We start from the raw sequence: 14105 nt of genomic DNA, 5'->3' as shown, positions 1-14105 counted from the left end.
CCATCACTTACTGATAAACATTCCAAGATAAGGAGTATCCAAAAACATGCACCCAGGCATCTCTTGCTAGATGGACAGTGTGCTATGGACTGAGTGGTTTGAGTCTTTACTGATAGGTAGCAAACTAACCCAACGTTAAGAGTTGTTCCCACTGTTTTTAAAACTTGTTGGGAATTAGGAAGGGTGCAGACCTTTCAGCTGGCTTTTGTCTCTCATGCTGGTGACATTGAACTGCAGCTCCCATCTCCCATTTCAATGGATTGCTGGAGGCAGGGTCATGAAATGCTTTTAAAAAAACCCCAAGACTTAAATATTGCAATTTGATTCATTGTCTGGCAGTGATCCAGGTCAGTATTTATGAAAAGGGGTCTAGTTTATGGGTCTAGTCAGAATCAGAGTCCAACAGACACTTTCTGGGCTGATGGTTATTTGTAAAATTTCAATAATGAAAGAATTACTGTGACTTATGTACAAATACAGTCTGTCTTGTTCCTCATCTCTGCTTGATCTGAAACTAAGTAAATTCTGCTGATAGCCCTGAGGCAGGAGTTTGCTCAGACTTGGTAAGTTAGTGCAGTCCTGGTGCAAATCAGTGCACTCCTCTGCAGAGAAGAGCCTGGTGCCCCCTGCACAACCCGTAGGGGCACAGGGCAGGATGCGATTGTGGTCTGTGCTGTGGTCTGAGATCTCTGAGACAGGCAAGGAATTAGTATGCCACAGCTCCCAGATGAAGAGAAATTATGCTCAGATAAATCCAGCCATAACATTTTCCTCATTGGTCCCTTTCTGACAGAGAGAGCAATTTATACCAAGCTAATTTTTAAACATCAAGTGAAGTTTGAACATTGATTAACGATGTGCTGAAGAGATACAGCAACACAAAACCAGCCAAAGAGCTCTTGCATGTGAGGCTTGTTGTTTTGCTTGCAGGAGGGAGCTCAGGAGGGATGTGCAACCAGGCCTACCACCCTTTCTGCTGCGAGAACCCCCCCCACCATCAATGCCACTATTGAGCCCAGAGAGTTGGGTGGCAGAGCTTGGCTCTGCAGCAAAACTTGTACATCTTAATTAACCTTTATTTATTTATTTATTTTTCTTTTTAAAGTGAATCAGCTCAAGTCTGGGAGAGGAGCTGAGAAGCATGTAAGGAATATTAACATTTAAAGTGAAAACCTAGGAGAGCCCTTCCCAAACCTACCTGGCTCTGTGGGCACTACGTGGTGCTTGCAAGCTTCATGGAGGTCTCTGGGGCTGTATGGTAGATCCTGCTCTTCTCTGCCCCTTCCCAAAGGGCAGCCCCTGCCCCGGCAGCTCCCAGCTGCTGCTTGCCAAGTGGAAAGCTTCAGCTGAAAGGGAACAATAGGCAGTTTTATCCTGGAGTCAGCGCGGCCGGCTGGGAACGGCGTGGCAGAGGTGATGAACTCCAACCAGGAGAGGGGAGAGTGTTGACAAATTCATTTTAAGCCAGAATGGGCAAAGGACCAGAACAGGCACCGCAGGGAGCCGCTACTACTGCCTGCTTGTGGGAATCATTGATAACACGGCCCCGGGGGGGGTACGACTTTTCCACACTGAGGGAAAACTGGGAAGAAGTTTTCCCCTCCAAGCCAGGGAGGGAGCAGGAACCCCATGGAGCTGCGGGCAGGGAGCGGGGAGCAGGGCAGTGCCAGGTTCGGTGCTGTCCTGAAGGCGCAGGGGTTTGCTTGGCAGGCTGCTCCTGGGATACAGGGGCAGTGATCAAACAAGTCTTTCAGTAGCCAGGCTTGTCAAGATGAATATTAGAGGGCTTGTCCACTGCCGGCAGCCAGACGCTGCAATCGAGGCAAGGTTTGGAATTTCCATGTAATTGGAACCACATTTCGGCGCAGCGGGGCCGGGACAGCCGAGGTGGGCTGAGTCAGGGAGCACAGACGTCTCTCTAAGCAATGATTTGGCGTGGAAATTACTGAGCCTGGGCCAGTCTGCACCAGCTGGAAGTTTGGCTTTGTGATTTCTAACTGTTTTGTAAGCAGATTATTTCCCTTCGTCCCTCACCATATATATATATATAAATGGAATTAAGCGCTTTCATGCAGAAACAAACTCCTGTTACTGGGTATGGCAGCAAAGAGGGAAACCCTAAGGTTAAATCCCCCAGGTCCCATGGGCCCTCACTTTCCCCTCAGGGCAGTTTGAAGGTGCCAAGGCCACACAGGGTCAAATCCTGCCTCCACAGGGCCCTGCAGCAGCTCCATCAACAAAGGCTCATTGAAGGAAAGCCAAGCTCCCGGCGAGGGTGGTGCTGGACTTGGCCAACATATAGGAGACCCTCTCGTTAACTCATGCTAATGAAGGGCAGGCTGGCCCAATCTGGAGAGACCTGAATTTGGGTTTCATGCTGGTGAAAAGCAAGCATGGTTGCAGGAAGAGTTGTTGGTCGGGCTGCAAACTTTGCTTTTGTTCCTCTTGGTAGGCAAATGGGCAGCATCTTGGTCAAACCCAGCACGGAACAGGCAGCTGTCTGTGTTCCTAAACACATCAACAAGCCCTTTACAACAGCATCTCCAGGCCCTATCTGGAGCTTCCTTTGTGCAAATGTGAACTCTGCCTTGGATATGCAGAGAACTTCTGGTGGGCTGAAGTGATAATTTGTGTATTTTGCTTAATTCTTTGTTTATCCTCCTTCTGCCTGGCAGCCAATCCTGGGCATGCTTTTGGTGCTGTTGCCACAACTGGGGCACGGTGTTGGTGTTGGGAATCTGGTCTCAGTTGAGCTGAGCATTCTCAGCTTGCTCGGGCCTTTGCAACACCTCTGGCTCAAGCCCAGATGCAGTCAGTGGCTTTGCACCCAGATCCATTAATCATCTCTCATGTGCTGACTCTGTGTTGCCCACATCCGTGGCCAGGGCTGCTGGCCACAAACCATGGAGATGGTGAGCCAGGATGAAATGCTGTGCTGGCCAAACTAGCAGGGAGTAAACTCCCAGCTCCTGTTTAACCACATCTTTGCTTGCAGTGACACCACTTCTTAGAAAGCTGAGAGGCTGCAATCAGCTCTCAGAGGGGTTAGTCACATGTGTAAGTGTCAGCTTTTCTGCTTGAGAAGGAACTCTCAGTGCCTTGTGGGCTGATAAAACCACTGTCAACCTGTGCTGTTGTACCTGGAGTGGTGAAACCACAAGTGGCAGTGCCACTGCTCTTGTCCCCACCAGCAGCTCAGCATCTGTGTCCAGAACAGCTTGAGTCTGTCATACAGCAAAAGCACCCCTTCTGGTTTTGGTGTCAGTCCATAGGCTGATAAATGTCCTAAACAATTAAGCTATGGGGGGGTTGGAAGGACTGGAATTATTGTGTAACTTTAACAGGTTTTAGCTGGGATCCCAAGTTTTAAGTAGCTGTTCACCACAGAACTGTTGACCAAAGTAGTATTTTTAACAATTTCTGTATATTTTGGTGAGAGGTGGGGTGTGGGAAAAAGCCAAGATTTTGCATTCAATGGAGTAAAAGATATCTGGGCAGTGAAGAAAGATCCCTTTCCCAGCTTCTGCCACACGATGATAGTCATTGTAGCCTCAGATTGAGCAACTCAACTTGCAGGTCTCAAAGTTTCCTCCCTTGCAACCCCAGTGGGGCTTTTTGGGTGTTGTCAGGTGGCATCTGGTTCCACATTGGGCTTCAATACTGAGAGGAGGGAGGCTTACCAGACCCTATTCTGCTTTGTCCCTACCTGTAGCCCCAACGTGTGTGCAGTGCAGAAGCTGATTGGCACCAACAGGAAATATTTCACCAACTGCAAGCAGTGGTACCAGAGGAAGATCTGCGGGAAGTCAACGTAAGTACCTGAGTGTTGGACTGGGTCTCTCTGAAGACCCTGTTGAGGAGGTGGGTGCTGGGCAGAAGTAGGTGGAGTGACAGATGTGGGATGTTAGAGCCCATGTCTAAGTGTTAAGAATCGTTTCAGCCTTTTAATCCCTAAGAAACAGTTGTGTTTTTCTCAGTTGGCAAACATGATCCTAAACCACTTAGATGTTAAGAATGAGAAGTGCCATGTCAGTACAGACCTCGATGGTTTATTCTAATTGCATTTCTATAGATACTTATGGAGCTGTAATGAAGTGTGCACCAGATGTTTTCTAGTACTTAGCTGTCTCTCTCTCCATGCCAAGCTCAATGCTGCCTAGCCTAAAAAAAAAAATAAAAGGAGCAAAACAAAGAAAAAGAGGCAAACCAGAGCTGATGGGTATTTGGAGAGAACACAAAATTCATCTGCACGTGTTTGTTTTGGAAGGGAAAACAGAAATAGGGAGAAAGAGGTGTCAGTTCTAGCCAACACCCTCTGATGACTCCACCAGGAAAGTTAATTAGACTTGCAGGCCAATGGCACATTTAAAATTGCAAACATTAATATTCAGTAGCTGTTGCATAAAGTATCTGTGTAAGCAGCCTCGGGACATTCTTTTGAAAGTTGTAGTCAGCAGATAATTAAGGATACGCATGCCTGACTGTCTGCCAAGCTGTAGATCAGGAGCAGGGAATTTTTTCCTTGCTGTGGGCCAAACTGGGCTTCCCGACACATTTGCTGGCCCACAGTTCAGCCTGCACCACCATGGTACCCAGCATCAGTGCAAAGGTGCAGAGCTGTGGGCTGGGTTTGGTCTTGGATCTGCAAGGTCAACAAGAACTAACAGGAAATCATCTCCTGTGGTTCTGGTACGATCCAATGCAAAGTGTGAGCAGATCTACAGGAACATGCTGTGATTTACTGCAGAATTAACAGCTTCTGTCTCTGTAGTTGACAACAGACTTTGAGGTCCTGACCTGTGGTAAGCCATATTGCTTTTATTTTGGTTGCTCTCATGTCCAGCTCTGGTGGTCGGCTGTCAGGAGTCATTTCACGTGTCTAGTGCTGGTACTGTCAGGAGGAAGGCAGAACAGGAGTCATCACTGTGCTTCTGGACTTTCATTGTGCTGGCCATGAATTTGTCTACAAGAGGAAAATTCAGTAGGTCAGGAGGATATCTTGCAGGATGTACCAGGTAGTGAGCAGGTATCGTGGTTTCATTATGGCCAATTGTCTTTACATTAGGAAAAAGAAAATAAGAAGTAGAAAGAAAAAGGCAATAATATAAAATCAAACTAACAACACCTCCCCCCCTTAATTCTACAAAACCACCAAATCTGGGAAGACTTAATTTGGGTGAATAGAGTTCAGAGCCTCATCTTGGCCAAATGGTGGCTATTTTTTGACATAAAATGGACAAAGTGATGGCGTGGCAATATGGTATCATGATTGCCTCTTCTGATAACAGAGTGGCTTAGCAGGTCTCCAAAGAAAACATGACTCAGCTGTGGGTTTGGGTAGCTTTGCTGTTACACTCACTGGAAGGCAAAGCACAGATTTCTTCAGCTCTGAAGCAAGGGAGAAACTAACCCCATGTAACCCAAGTGTGCAGCTGTATTTGGCAGAGACAAACTCACCCGCTTATCTCTGGAAAGAGCTGGAATAACTGGCATCCTGTGGTGTTTTATGATGTCATTCAGGAGATGGAGTGATCTTGTCTAACCTCATTCTCTCTGCTCTTACCCAAGAGTCTAACCCAATGATGTATTGTTGAGAGAAAAGCTCACAGAGCATTAACCTGCCTGTTAACCTATGAGATAATGTTCCCATTACACACAGAATTTGCTCACTGCTCTTTGCTTTACATCATCTCCACAATGGGTGGTATTGTCTTCTTCTCTCTACCTAGTCATTTTTGCTCCTGGGCCCTGCTTTGCCTTTTAGCAGTGCTGGTGCAGAACAAAAGACAAGTGCCTTGACTCAGATTTTCCAGAGGGCCCTGGGATAGCTCTGATTACAAACGTTTGCTGGTGATGGCTCCCACTGGACCTGGTGTTCCTGGCGTATGGAAGCAATCAGGAGTCCTTTGGGCTGTAAAGGCCATGATGTGCTGTGCTGCAGCAGTCAAACTCTTAAACCAGTGTCAGGGGCCTGATGCTGTGCAGTGCTCAGCACCCAGAAGAGCATGTGGGCACAGTTCATGGTGTGAACCCTCTAACTGGCCCATTATTTGGGACTGAGCTAACCAGGAGAGGTTCTGACAATACCAAGAGCCTTTAAATCCCAGAGGAGTCAGCATTTGCATATTTGTCACCAGATCTGGGTGGATCCAGACCTTGCTTGGGATCTGTAGTCCTCTCCTGAAGCTGTTGACAAGTAGATCCACTGCACAGGCCCAGGAGGGATGTGTGTTGCAGGTGCAAATGCCTGGCTGTAGGAAGATAGTTTTGACTGCTTTGGTTGATTTTCTTTTCCTGCTCTGAGCACTGTTTCAGACAGGTAGTAAGGAGGGAGGTCAGTGAGAGACCAGGTACTGCAGAGAAGCAAAGCTGAGCTCCTGCAGACCCAGCTCAGGGCAGACAAGCTCAGCCCCGAGGGAGGAAGGCAGAAAAGCTGCTGCAAGCCTGTAGCACAACTTCATTCTTCTTGGATGGAGACTTCACTCCTTAAGGAGACACAGGGCAACTGGAGCAGCAAAGAAAGCCAGCTGGAAAAGCACCATGTCCCTGCTCTTTAGTCGTGTCCCCAGGTACATCAACTTTGGGTGGCTGCTCCAGGCTGAGGGTGCTCATGGTCACCCTGGGGTGTGGTGGGCACCCTGTTGAGCTGTTCCAGAGCTCTGACCAGAAACAAATGGGTTAGGGCTGTGTGGCAGAGACTTTCTGGGGAGGCTTTGCAGCCTTGATTCTTGAGCAGCATCTTCTGGTCCATAGGGGTGCAGTGCTCTACCAGGGCTGGATGTGCAGCACGGCAATTTCAGCCTGTGCATCAGAAGAGCACTCTTACCTCTCCATCTGCTTTTTTTCTTTGTTTTCCTTCTCTTTGCTGTAGTATTGGCTCACACACTCAGGGAGAAATTAGATAGAGGATTTATGTACGTTTTTTATCACTGCATCACTTACTGATGAAGTGAGATAAGACAGTTGGCAAGAAGTCTGACAATGCTTTGATTTTAATGAGCGCTGAAACAAGATTGTTTAGGTAATTAGGTAATTTTCCACTGTTAGTTATTCCAAAGCTGAAGAGATAGTTTATCTAGAGTCCATTCTCACCGTTGTGCTGTGTTTTTAATATTTTTCTGCCTCCTTTATGCACTGGACTCATTCTTCCAGCACTGAGGTTGCAATTGAACATGTCTCTACACTCATTTTTGTCTTGAGAACGAAAAGACAACTTATATAACAGTGGGTTTTGGTTATTTTTTTAGGAATAACTACTGGCAATCAGTTGCTCCTTAACATGCTCCTTTCTTTTCTTTTTTTTTCCCTTTTAAATTAAAGTTCCTTTTCTTGTCTGATGTACTTTCCTCAATTCAGGGAAGAAAAAAACCCAACTCTCTGGCACTTATTTTACACAAACAAAACATATGGGTTTTATTACAGGAAATTATTACAAATGGATCTTTATTCACTAATATATGCCTAAGCTTATTTTTATTACCTTGAAAAATGCACTTGAAATTTAATTTCAGAGCCTAAGAATGCAACAACAGTGAAACATTGACTAATAAAAGCCAGGGAGTTTGCTTCTGCATTCACAGACGGAGAGACATTTAAGAAATACAATGTTTCAAAACCAGGGGCTGAAAAACTATAGGTTTGACTTGAAATTACTCAATGAGGAAGTCAGGAAATTATGGTCAGAGGCGCTGGTTGCAGAGTGGATGACAAACGCTCTTTGGAGAAGGGCACTGCTGGTTTAACCCCCATGGCTGGCACCAGCCTGTCCCTCTGCAGAGCTCTGCAGCAGCTGAGCAGATACCAGGAAAAGGGATGGACTTGGCAGCTCCAAAGGCTTTTGTGCAGAATCCACCACACAGTGAATGCCTGGGAGCTGTTCAGTGTCTTCTCCTGTGAGCTGTTTGCCCATGTAAGAGAATGACTTCTCCTTGTGCAGCAGACTGTGGCTCTGGCCCACCTGGAGAAGGACATGTCAAAGGAGAAGCCTCCCTCCCGTAGGGATGTGTAGGGTACTGCAGCACCAAGATGTAGAGTCCTGCAAGTAAGGCTGAGAAGCCTCCAGCCATGGCCATGCAGCTCCTCCCTGAGGGCTGCAGGACCAGGTGGGAGGATGCCCTGTGCCCAGCACCCTTGGGTAGTGCCCACATGTCTTCAGGTGGACTGGATCATCTTGTGCTTCCACTGAGTCCACTAGGCATGGGAGGGCAAATGGCTGAGGCTGTTCTTTACAATCCCCATCTCTAGCTCCTTGTGGGTGCAAACACTTGGCTGAGGACCTCTGTGTTCACCTGGCCCTTTGCAGAAGTTTTCTGGTGCCCAACTCCAAAACACTGGAATGCAAAATGCATACCAGATTATGCTGGTGGGCCACCTTCAGTGGGTGGGTGAGAAGGTGGCTTGAAGGACCTTGTGCACAGATAGAGCTCGCCCTGTTACTGGCCTTGGTGCTTCTTGCCATTAGCTTCCCTCATGGGGTGGTAGTGGAAATGGCCAGGAACCTGCTGAAGAGAAGGCAACCTGATTCCTCCATCCCTTCCCACTGCCTCCTGGCAGGTGTCTGGCTGTGTGCATCAGCATCCTGCCCCTACAGCACTGCTTGTTAATCTCCCATCCATCTATAAATAAGCCTTTTAAAGCCTAGTTCAGCACTCAGGAATTATTCATGCTGAACTTGGGAATGATTTCTCTTTAATCAGCTCTTCATCTCTGATTACAGGTCTGTAGCAAGGGAACTGTCTAGACTGGGTTTAGTTTCTAGGGTGAAAAAAAGAAAATCTGGAGGTAGGGGAGGGAAGTGGTGGGGGGAGAAAGTGTGTTTGTAATGATGACAAGATGGAGGGGCTGGGGCAAGCAGAGCAGCAGGGTGTTAAGATCTCCAGTAGTCAAAGGAAGGGATTGCTTTAGGCAACCTCTTTCCCACATGGAATATATAATGTCTAGACAATCAGTCTGGGTTTGCTTTGTAATTCCCTTAGGAAACTGTGACACAGAATTTATTTGCTTCTGTCACAGAAAAGCAGGTATTTGTTTCACTTACTGCCTCTTAATTACCCTGAAGAATTCCCTCTTAAACCCCAGGCATTCCCACTGTTTGTTAACAGTGTTAAAATGATGACAAATACCTGAAGCTTGAGGATTTGCCTTTCTCTCCTAGTGAGCGTGCTGAGGCTCAGCAATACAGCATCCTACTTGTCTGGGTTCCAACGGGAGCACAGAGAGAACACTTGTGTTCAGGAGCAACACCTATTCCCTGGCTGCCTTAGCTCGTCAATCAGGTGGCCTCACTCCTTTCACACCCAGAGTAAGAGCAATAGGTGAAAGATCCCCCTGTGAAAAAGAAACAGGCAATTTCTGAACTATTTTTTTCTTTTTCTTTCCCCCCTCCCTCTGCCAGTGGGCAGCTTTCAGGATCAGATGACTTTTGTTTCTCACTGAGCTGCAGATGGTGGATGCAGCTCCTGCTCACTGAGGGTCTGCAAACCTGCAGGATGGCCCCAACTCCCCAGAGTGGGGTTCTCTGCCCCTTTGGTTTCACTGGGGATGGTGCAGTTTCCTGCCAGGCAGAAGAAAATGCTGTCACATGGACATACCCAGGGTTAGCAAAGATGGTGCCTGGTGTGCCCACAGATGCACATGCCACCACCAGTGACGTTTGTCCTTGCAGAGCTTATCCCAAAACCTTGTGCCAGTGCATCCAAGACCAGGGATGCTCCTTCCCCTGCTTGTCTGTCTTGTGGATTTTGCCAGAAGTAAGCAAGTAATTTCTGGTGATGGACAAGAATGGGGTGAGATGAAGAGGAAATGTTTGGCTGGTTTTGTAGAGCAGCCGTGGTGGAGTTGTGGCGTCTTGCCCAAACAGTAATCCGATGTGACAGCAGCAGCCAGCCAGGGAGATCCCAAGATCCCATGGGAAAAGTGCTCAAATGAACCAGCACTTGCAGTGCCCTGCACAGGTTATCTGTTGGGACTCTGGCTTTGGTTTCCAGCCACTCTTTGTACAGTCTCCTGGAAAGTGTGGTTTTGAAAATAAATTGTGTCTGCTTTTGTTCTGTGGAGAAACTGGCAACATGCAGCCCTGAAGGAGATAGATAAAAATTGTGGTTTGTCTTTTGTTCAAGTCGAGATTTCTAATGAAGGGCCTGCTTAGAAACATCACCAAATATGGATGGACACAGAACTACAACAAATGGGGCAAAAGCAGGGAGACGCCACCCGTTAATCTGCCGTATCCATCTCTTATTGCAGGGTGATCAGTTACGAGTGCTGCCCTGGATATGAAAAAGTTCCTGGAGAAAAAGGCTGTCCAGCTGGTAAAAATATGTTTGACATTTTTTAGACTTCTTAAAATTATACAGCTGCCTCGTAAAGGGAAATATTAGAAAATTATTCAAAGTGGATTTGAGTTTTTTTGCAGTTTGTGTGCTGTATGTATTGCCATGAGCAAGGGAAAAATGGACTCAGCAGAGCAGCAGCTGAGTGCCAGATCAGCTCCAGAGCATGCAAAATGTTCCAGACAACTTAAAACCTTGGATATAATTAAACTTAATCAAGCATGGGAGGGCCATAGGGAACTACTTACTCCAACAAGTAATATAGCTGTATTGGAAATGCAATACAAAGGAATGAGAGAGTAGCAGGCTGCTCTGCCAATCTCTGCTAGTTTTTCTTCTTGGCAAGCATGAGGTTAGCAAAATTGTGTTTAGGAGAAACTACAGTTCAGCCACAGGTGGGGGCTGGGGGGGGGATTAACTGGGATTATTGAAGAAAGACATCTTCTGCTTTTGCTTTCTGAATGCTTCCTTCCACAAAAGCTTGATGCTGCCCAGTTTAACCACGTGGGCTGGTGCAGACAGGACAGTGGAGACTGAGCCCAGCAGTGAGCTGCCAGCTCCGAGCACCAAAACCCTGAGTACAAACAAGCAATTAACATCTTTGCTCCCCTCAATTCACATCCATCTAAATCTGGAGTAATTCCATTTAAACCCACAGAGATGCCGTAGATCCTGGATTACGCTGCCATGATTAAGGCTGGAGCCATCAGGGTGGGAATATTGATGATCTAGTTAATGAACAGATAGGAGCTGCCTGACATGCTGCATTTCCCCAAGCACTCTCAGGGGCAGCAGCTCTCCTTTAATCCAGCACAGGGCAGGGAGGATGAATGATGTGTTGGGGATATAACCTTCTCTTCTTTCAGCGCTGCCGCTCTCCAACATCTATGAAACCCTGGGAGTTGTTGGCTCGGCCACCACGCAGCTCTACTCTGACCGCTCCAACTTAAGGCCAGAAATTGAAGGACCTGGAAGCTTTACAATTTTTGCCCCAAGTAATGAGGCCTGGGCATCCTTGTCTGCTGTAAGACATCATTCTTTTTCTTTCTCCTCTTCCTCTGGCTTTCTCTAGTAAAAGTCAGAGCTCTTAATTTGTGCAGGTGGCTTAAGGATGAACACATCCCCTAATGCACATACACCTGAAGCACCCTGGAAGCAGCCAGGTCTCCTGGCTCTCTCCAACAACCAGCTTAAGTTCACTCAGCACTGAAAATTGACTTTATGATTTTCAGGAGACTCTGGATTCCTTAGTCAGCAACGTCAACATTGAGCTGCTCAATGCCCTGCGCTACCACATGGTGAACAAACGTGTCCTGACGGACGATCTGAAACACGGGACCACGCTTAATTCCATGTACCAGGACCTGCCTATCCAGATACATCACTATCCCAATGGGGTAAGACATTGGTATCAAACCTACTCACAGTGGCCTTGCTTTTCTCCTGCCTTGCACCTTCCATGCTGTCCTTGGACCTCCAGGAGTCTGTATGACCTAGGTTGAGAGCTATTGATTTATGATACATACTTAGAAGGAGCTTGAAGGGAGCCTACAGAGAAGCTGGAGAGGGACTTTTTATGAGGGTCTGTAGTGACAAGATGAGGGCTAACAATTTCAAGCTGGAAGAGGGGAGGTTTAGATTAGAAACTAGGATCAAATATTTACTGCAGGGGTGGTGAGACACTGGCCCAGGCTGACCACCAGAAGCTGTGGCTGCCCCATCCCTGGAAGTGTTCAGGGCTAGCTTGGATGGGGCTTGGAGCTACCTGGTCTAGTAGGTAGTGTCCCTGCCCGTGGCAGGAGGGTTGGAACTAGATAACATTTAAGGTCCCTTCCAACCCAAACCATCCTGGGATTCTATGACTGATTTATAAACAGATTGTTTGATTGATTCTGGTGCAGGGAAGTTGCCTACATTGCTGTGTATCTTGCCTAAGTGTTGGGTTTTGCGTATTTTCTTAGTCTTGATGATTCAGGGTAGACAAAACCACGGATTATTTTCAAAGCTCTTGACACATGAAATGTTTCAAGTGTTCTTGATGGAGCATTCTCATTCTTTGTGTGTTTGTTTTTTTTCTTAGGAAACCACATTTCTGCTCCTGCTGATTCAATATTACAGCACTTGCTGTGTTTGAAATAGAAAAACAGCAGAGGCTGCTTTACCTTCTTGTTTTAGTGCAATTAACACCCTGTGGATCTTTTCCCTCTGCAGATTGTGACTGTGAACTGTGCCAGGCTGTTAAAAGCTGACCACCATGCCACCAACGGGGTGGTTCATGTCATTGACAAAGTCATTGCCACCACGACCAACAGCATTCAGCAGATCATCGAGACCGAGGAGAGCCTGGAAACGCTGCGGGTGAGTCCACCCCACCTGTGCTCCAGGGATCCTTAAGGATGTTCTGCCATCACACTCCCAGTGAATTGCCATGAAGAGCTTGTTAGTGCCTAGTGACCCAAAAGTGACTCTTAAACCAATATAGTTTATTTTGCTTTAGGAAGAGAAGTGTTTGATATCAGCAGGGTTTTATGAGAATACTTGTCTCCCTGCTGTCACTGTCAGTAAGGAGATGTGGACTGAGTTTGGCTTCTCACTCTTCTGTAGGAATCTCAGCCTCAGGAGAAGTTAGCTGCTCAGATTTGATGAGTACTGATCTATTTGCCTTGGTATTTGGCAAGTGAAGGAATAACTTTAAAAGCACAGGGGTTTTGCAGTTAGCCAGCTGTGGGTTCTGATCTGAATTCTGCTCTGGAACTACTGTGAGCCTTCTCAGGCATATCACAGTATTCAAATGAGCTCTCAGTCTGCCAAAAAAAGGGGCTCTTGTACTCAAATTTCTGGAACACAAGAGAACCACGGGGCCAGGTCAAACTTATAAAGGCACCAAAGTGCTGAAAGAAGCTATTCAGGGTTTTTTGTAAGATGTCCGAAATTATAAAAGCCTTAATAAATCTGGCCCTTAGTGAGTGCCTGGACAAAGATGCTGACCTTTGTATTCTGGCTGAATGTCTTTTACCCTCTCTCTTCCTTCCTCTGAAGGCTGCTGTGGCTGCTTCTGACCTCAACAGCTTGTTGGAAAGTGAAGGCCAGTACACACTCCTGGCTCCAACCAACGAAGCCTTTGAGAAGATCCCACGAGAAACACTGAACAGGATCCTGGGGGACCCAGAAGCTCTGAGGGGTAAGTGCTTGTTTGCTGAACCCATGGAGAGACAGAAGAATATTTTGCAGTTCTTCTAAATTCCTTCTCAAGCACATCTGAATGACTCTTTGATGCATTCTGGCAACAGCTGCACTAAAGCCATTTGACAAACTCCAGCTTTTTTAACTGGACAACCCAGAGCTCTTTGGATGTAAATGTGTAGATCTGGCAGAGAGGTTGTTATCCAGACCTGGAGGAAGGGGCTGAAGGAATCTTTTTTCTGAGTTTTCCTTTAGCTCTCCTGTATATGATGTTGATTTCTGTCAACCCAACAAGATGCAAGAAAACTAGTATCCAGTCAATGTAATCTCTCCTGACAAGTGAGTCAAATAACTTCACAAAACCTTAAAGGTCACAAAGGCATATAAATTTTGCTCTGTTTTAGGCACTTCGTTTCACAGGCTGCTGAATTAAAATCAGCACAATGTAAAACAATGGGACGTGTTGGAGTGGAGCCTCATTGGGTGCTGTACAGGAAGCCCTTGCCCTTGAACAGGACCCCTAAAAGCTGCAATAATTTAATAGTTGGTTTTCCCAGTTCACTAAGACATTTTCTCTTACAGACCTGCTGA

The 14105-nt window shown here is 46.7% G+C and overlaps 1 protein-coding gene across 1 annotated transcript in view; it reads left to right on the top strand.

Annotated features, from left to right (window-relative positions):
- The first annotated feature begins 214 nt into the window (after positions 1-214).
- The window catches only part of TGFBI (transforming growth factor, beta-induced, 68kDa), a 19824-nt gene continuing 5933 nt past the window's right edge, over positions 215-14105 (top strand). Inside the window, exons 1-7 of the mRNA XM_009995692.1 lie at positions 215-274; positions 3630-3811; positions 10246-10310; positions 11198-11355; positions 11564-11728; positions 12543-12689; positions 13371-13515. Coding sequence (XP_009993994.1) covers positions 215-274; positions 3630-3811; positions 10246-10310; positions 11198-11355; positions 11564-11728; positions 12543-12689; positions 13371-13515 — 922 coding nt within the window. The remainder of the gene's footprint in view (positions 275-3629; positions 3812-10245; positions 10311-11197; positions 11356-11563; positions 11729-12542; positions 12690-13370; positions 13516-14105) is intronic.

Source organism: Chaetura pelagica, unplaced genomic scaffold (assembly GCF_000747805.2).
Source record: "Chaetura pelagica isolate M959 unplaced genomic scaffold, ChaPel_1.0 scaffold420, whole genome shotgun sequence".
Classification (NCBI taxonomy): Eukaryota; Metazoa; Chordata; class Aves; order Apodiformes; family Apodidae; genus Chaetura; species Chaetura pelagica.
The sequence above is the reverse complement of the archived record's forward strand: the minus strand, read 5'-3'. Positions and strand labels throughout refer to the sequence as shown.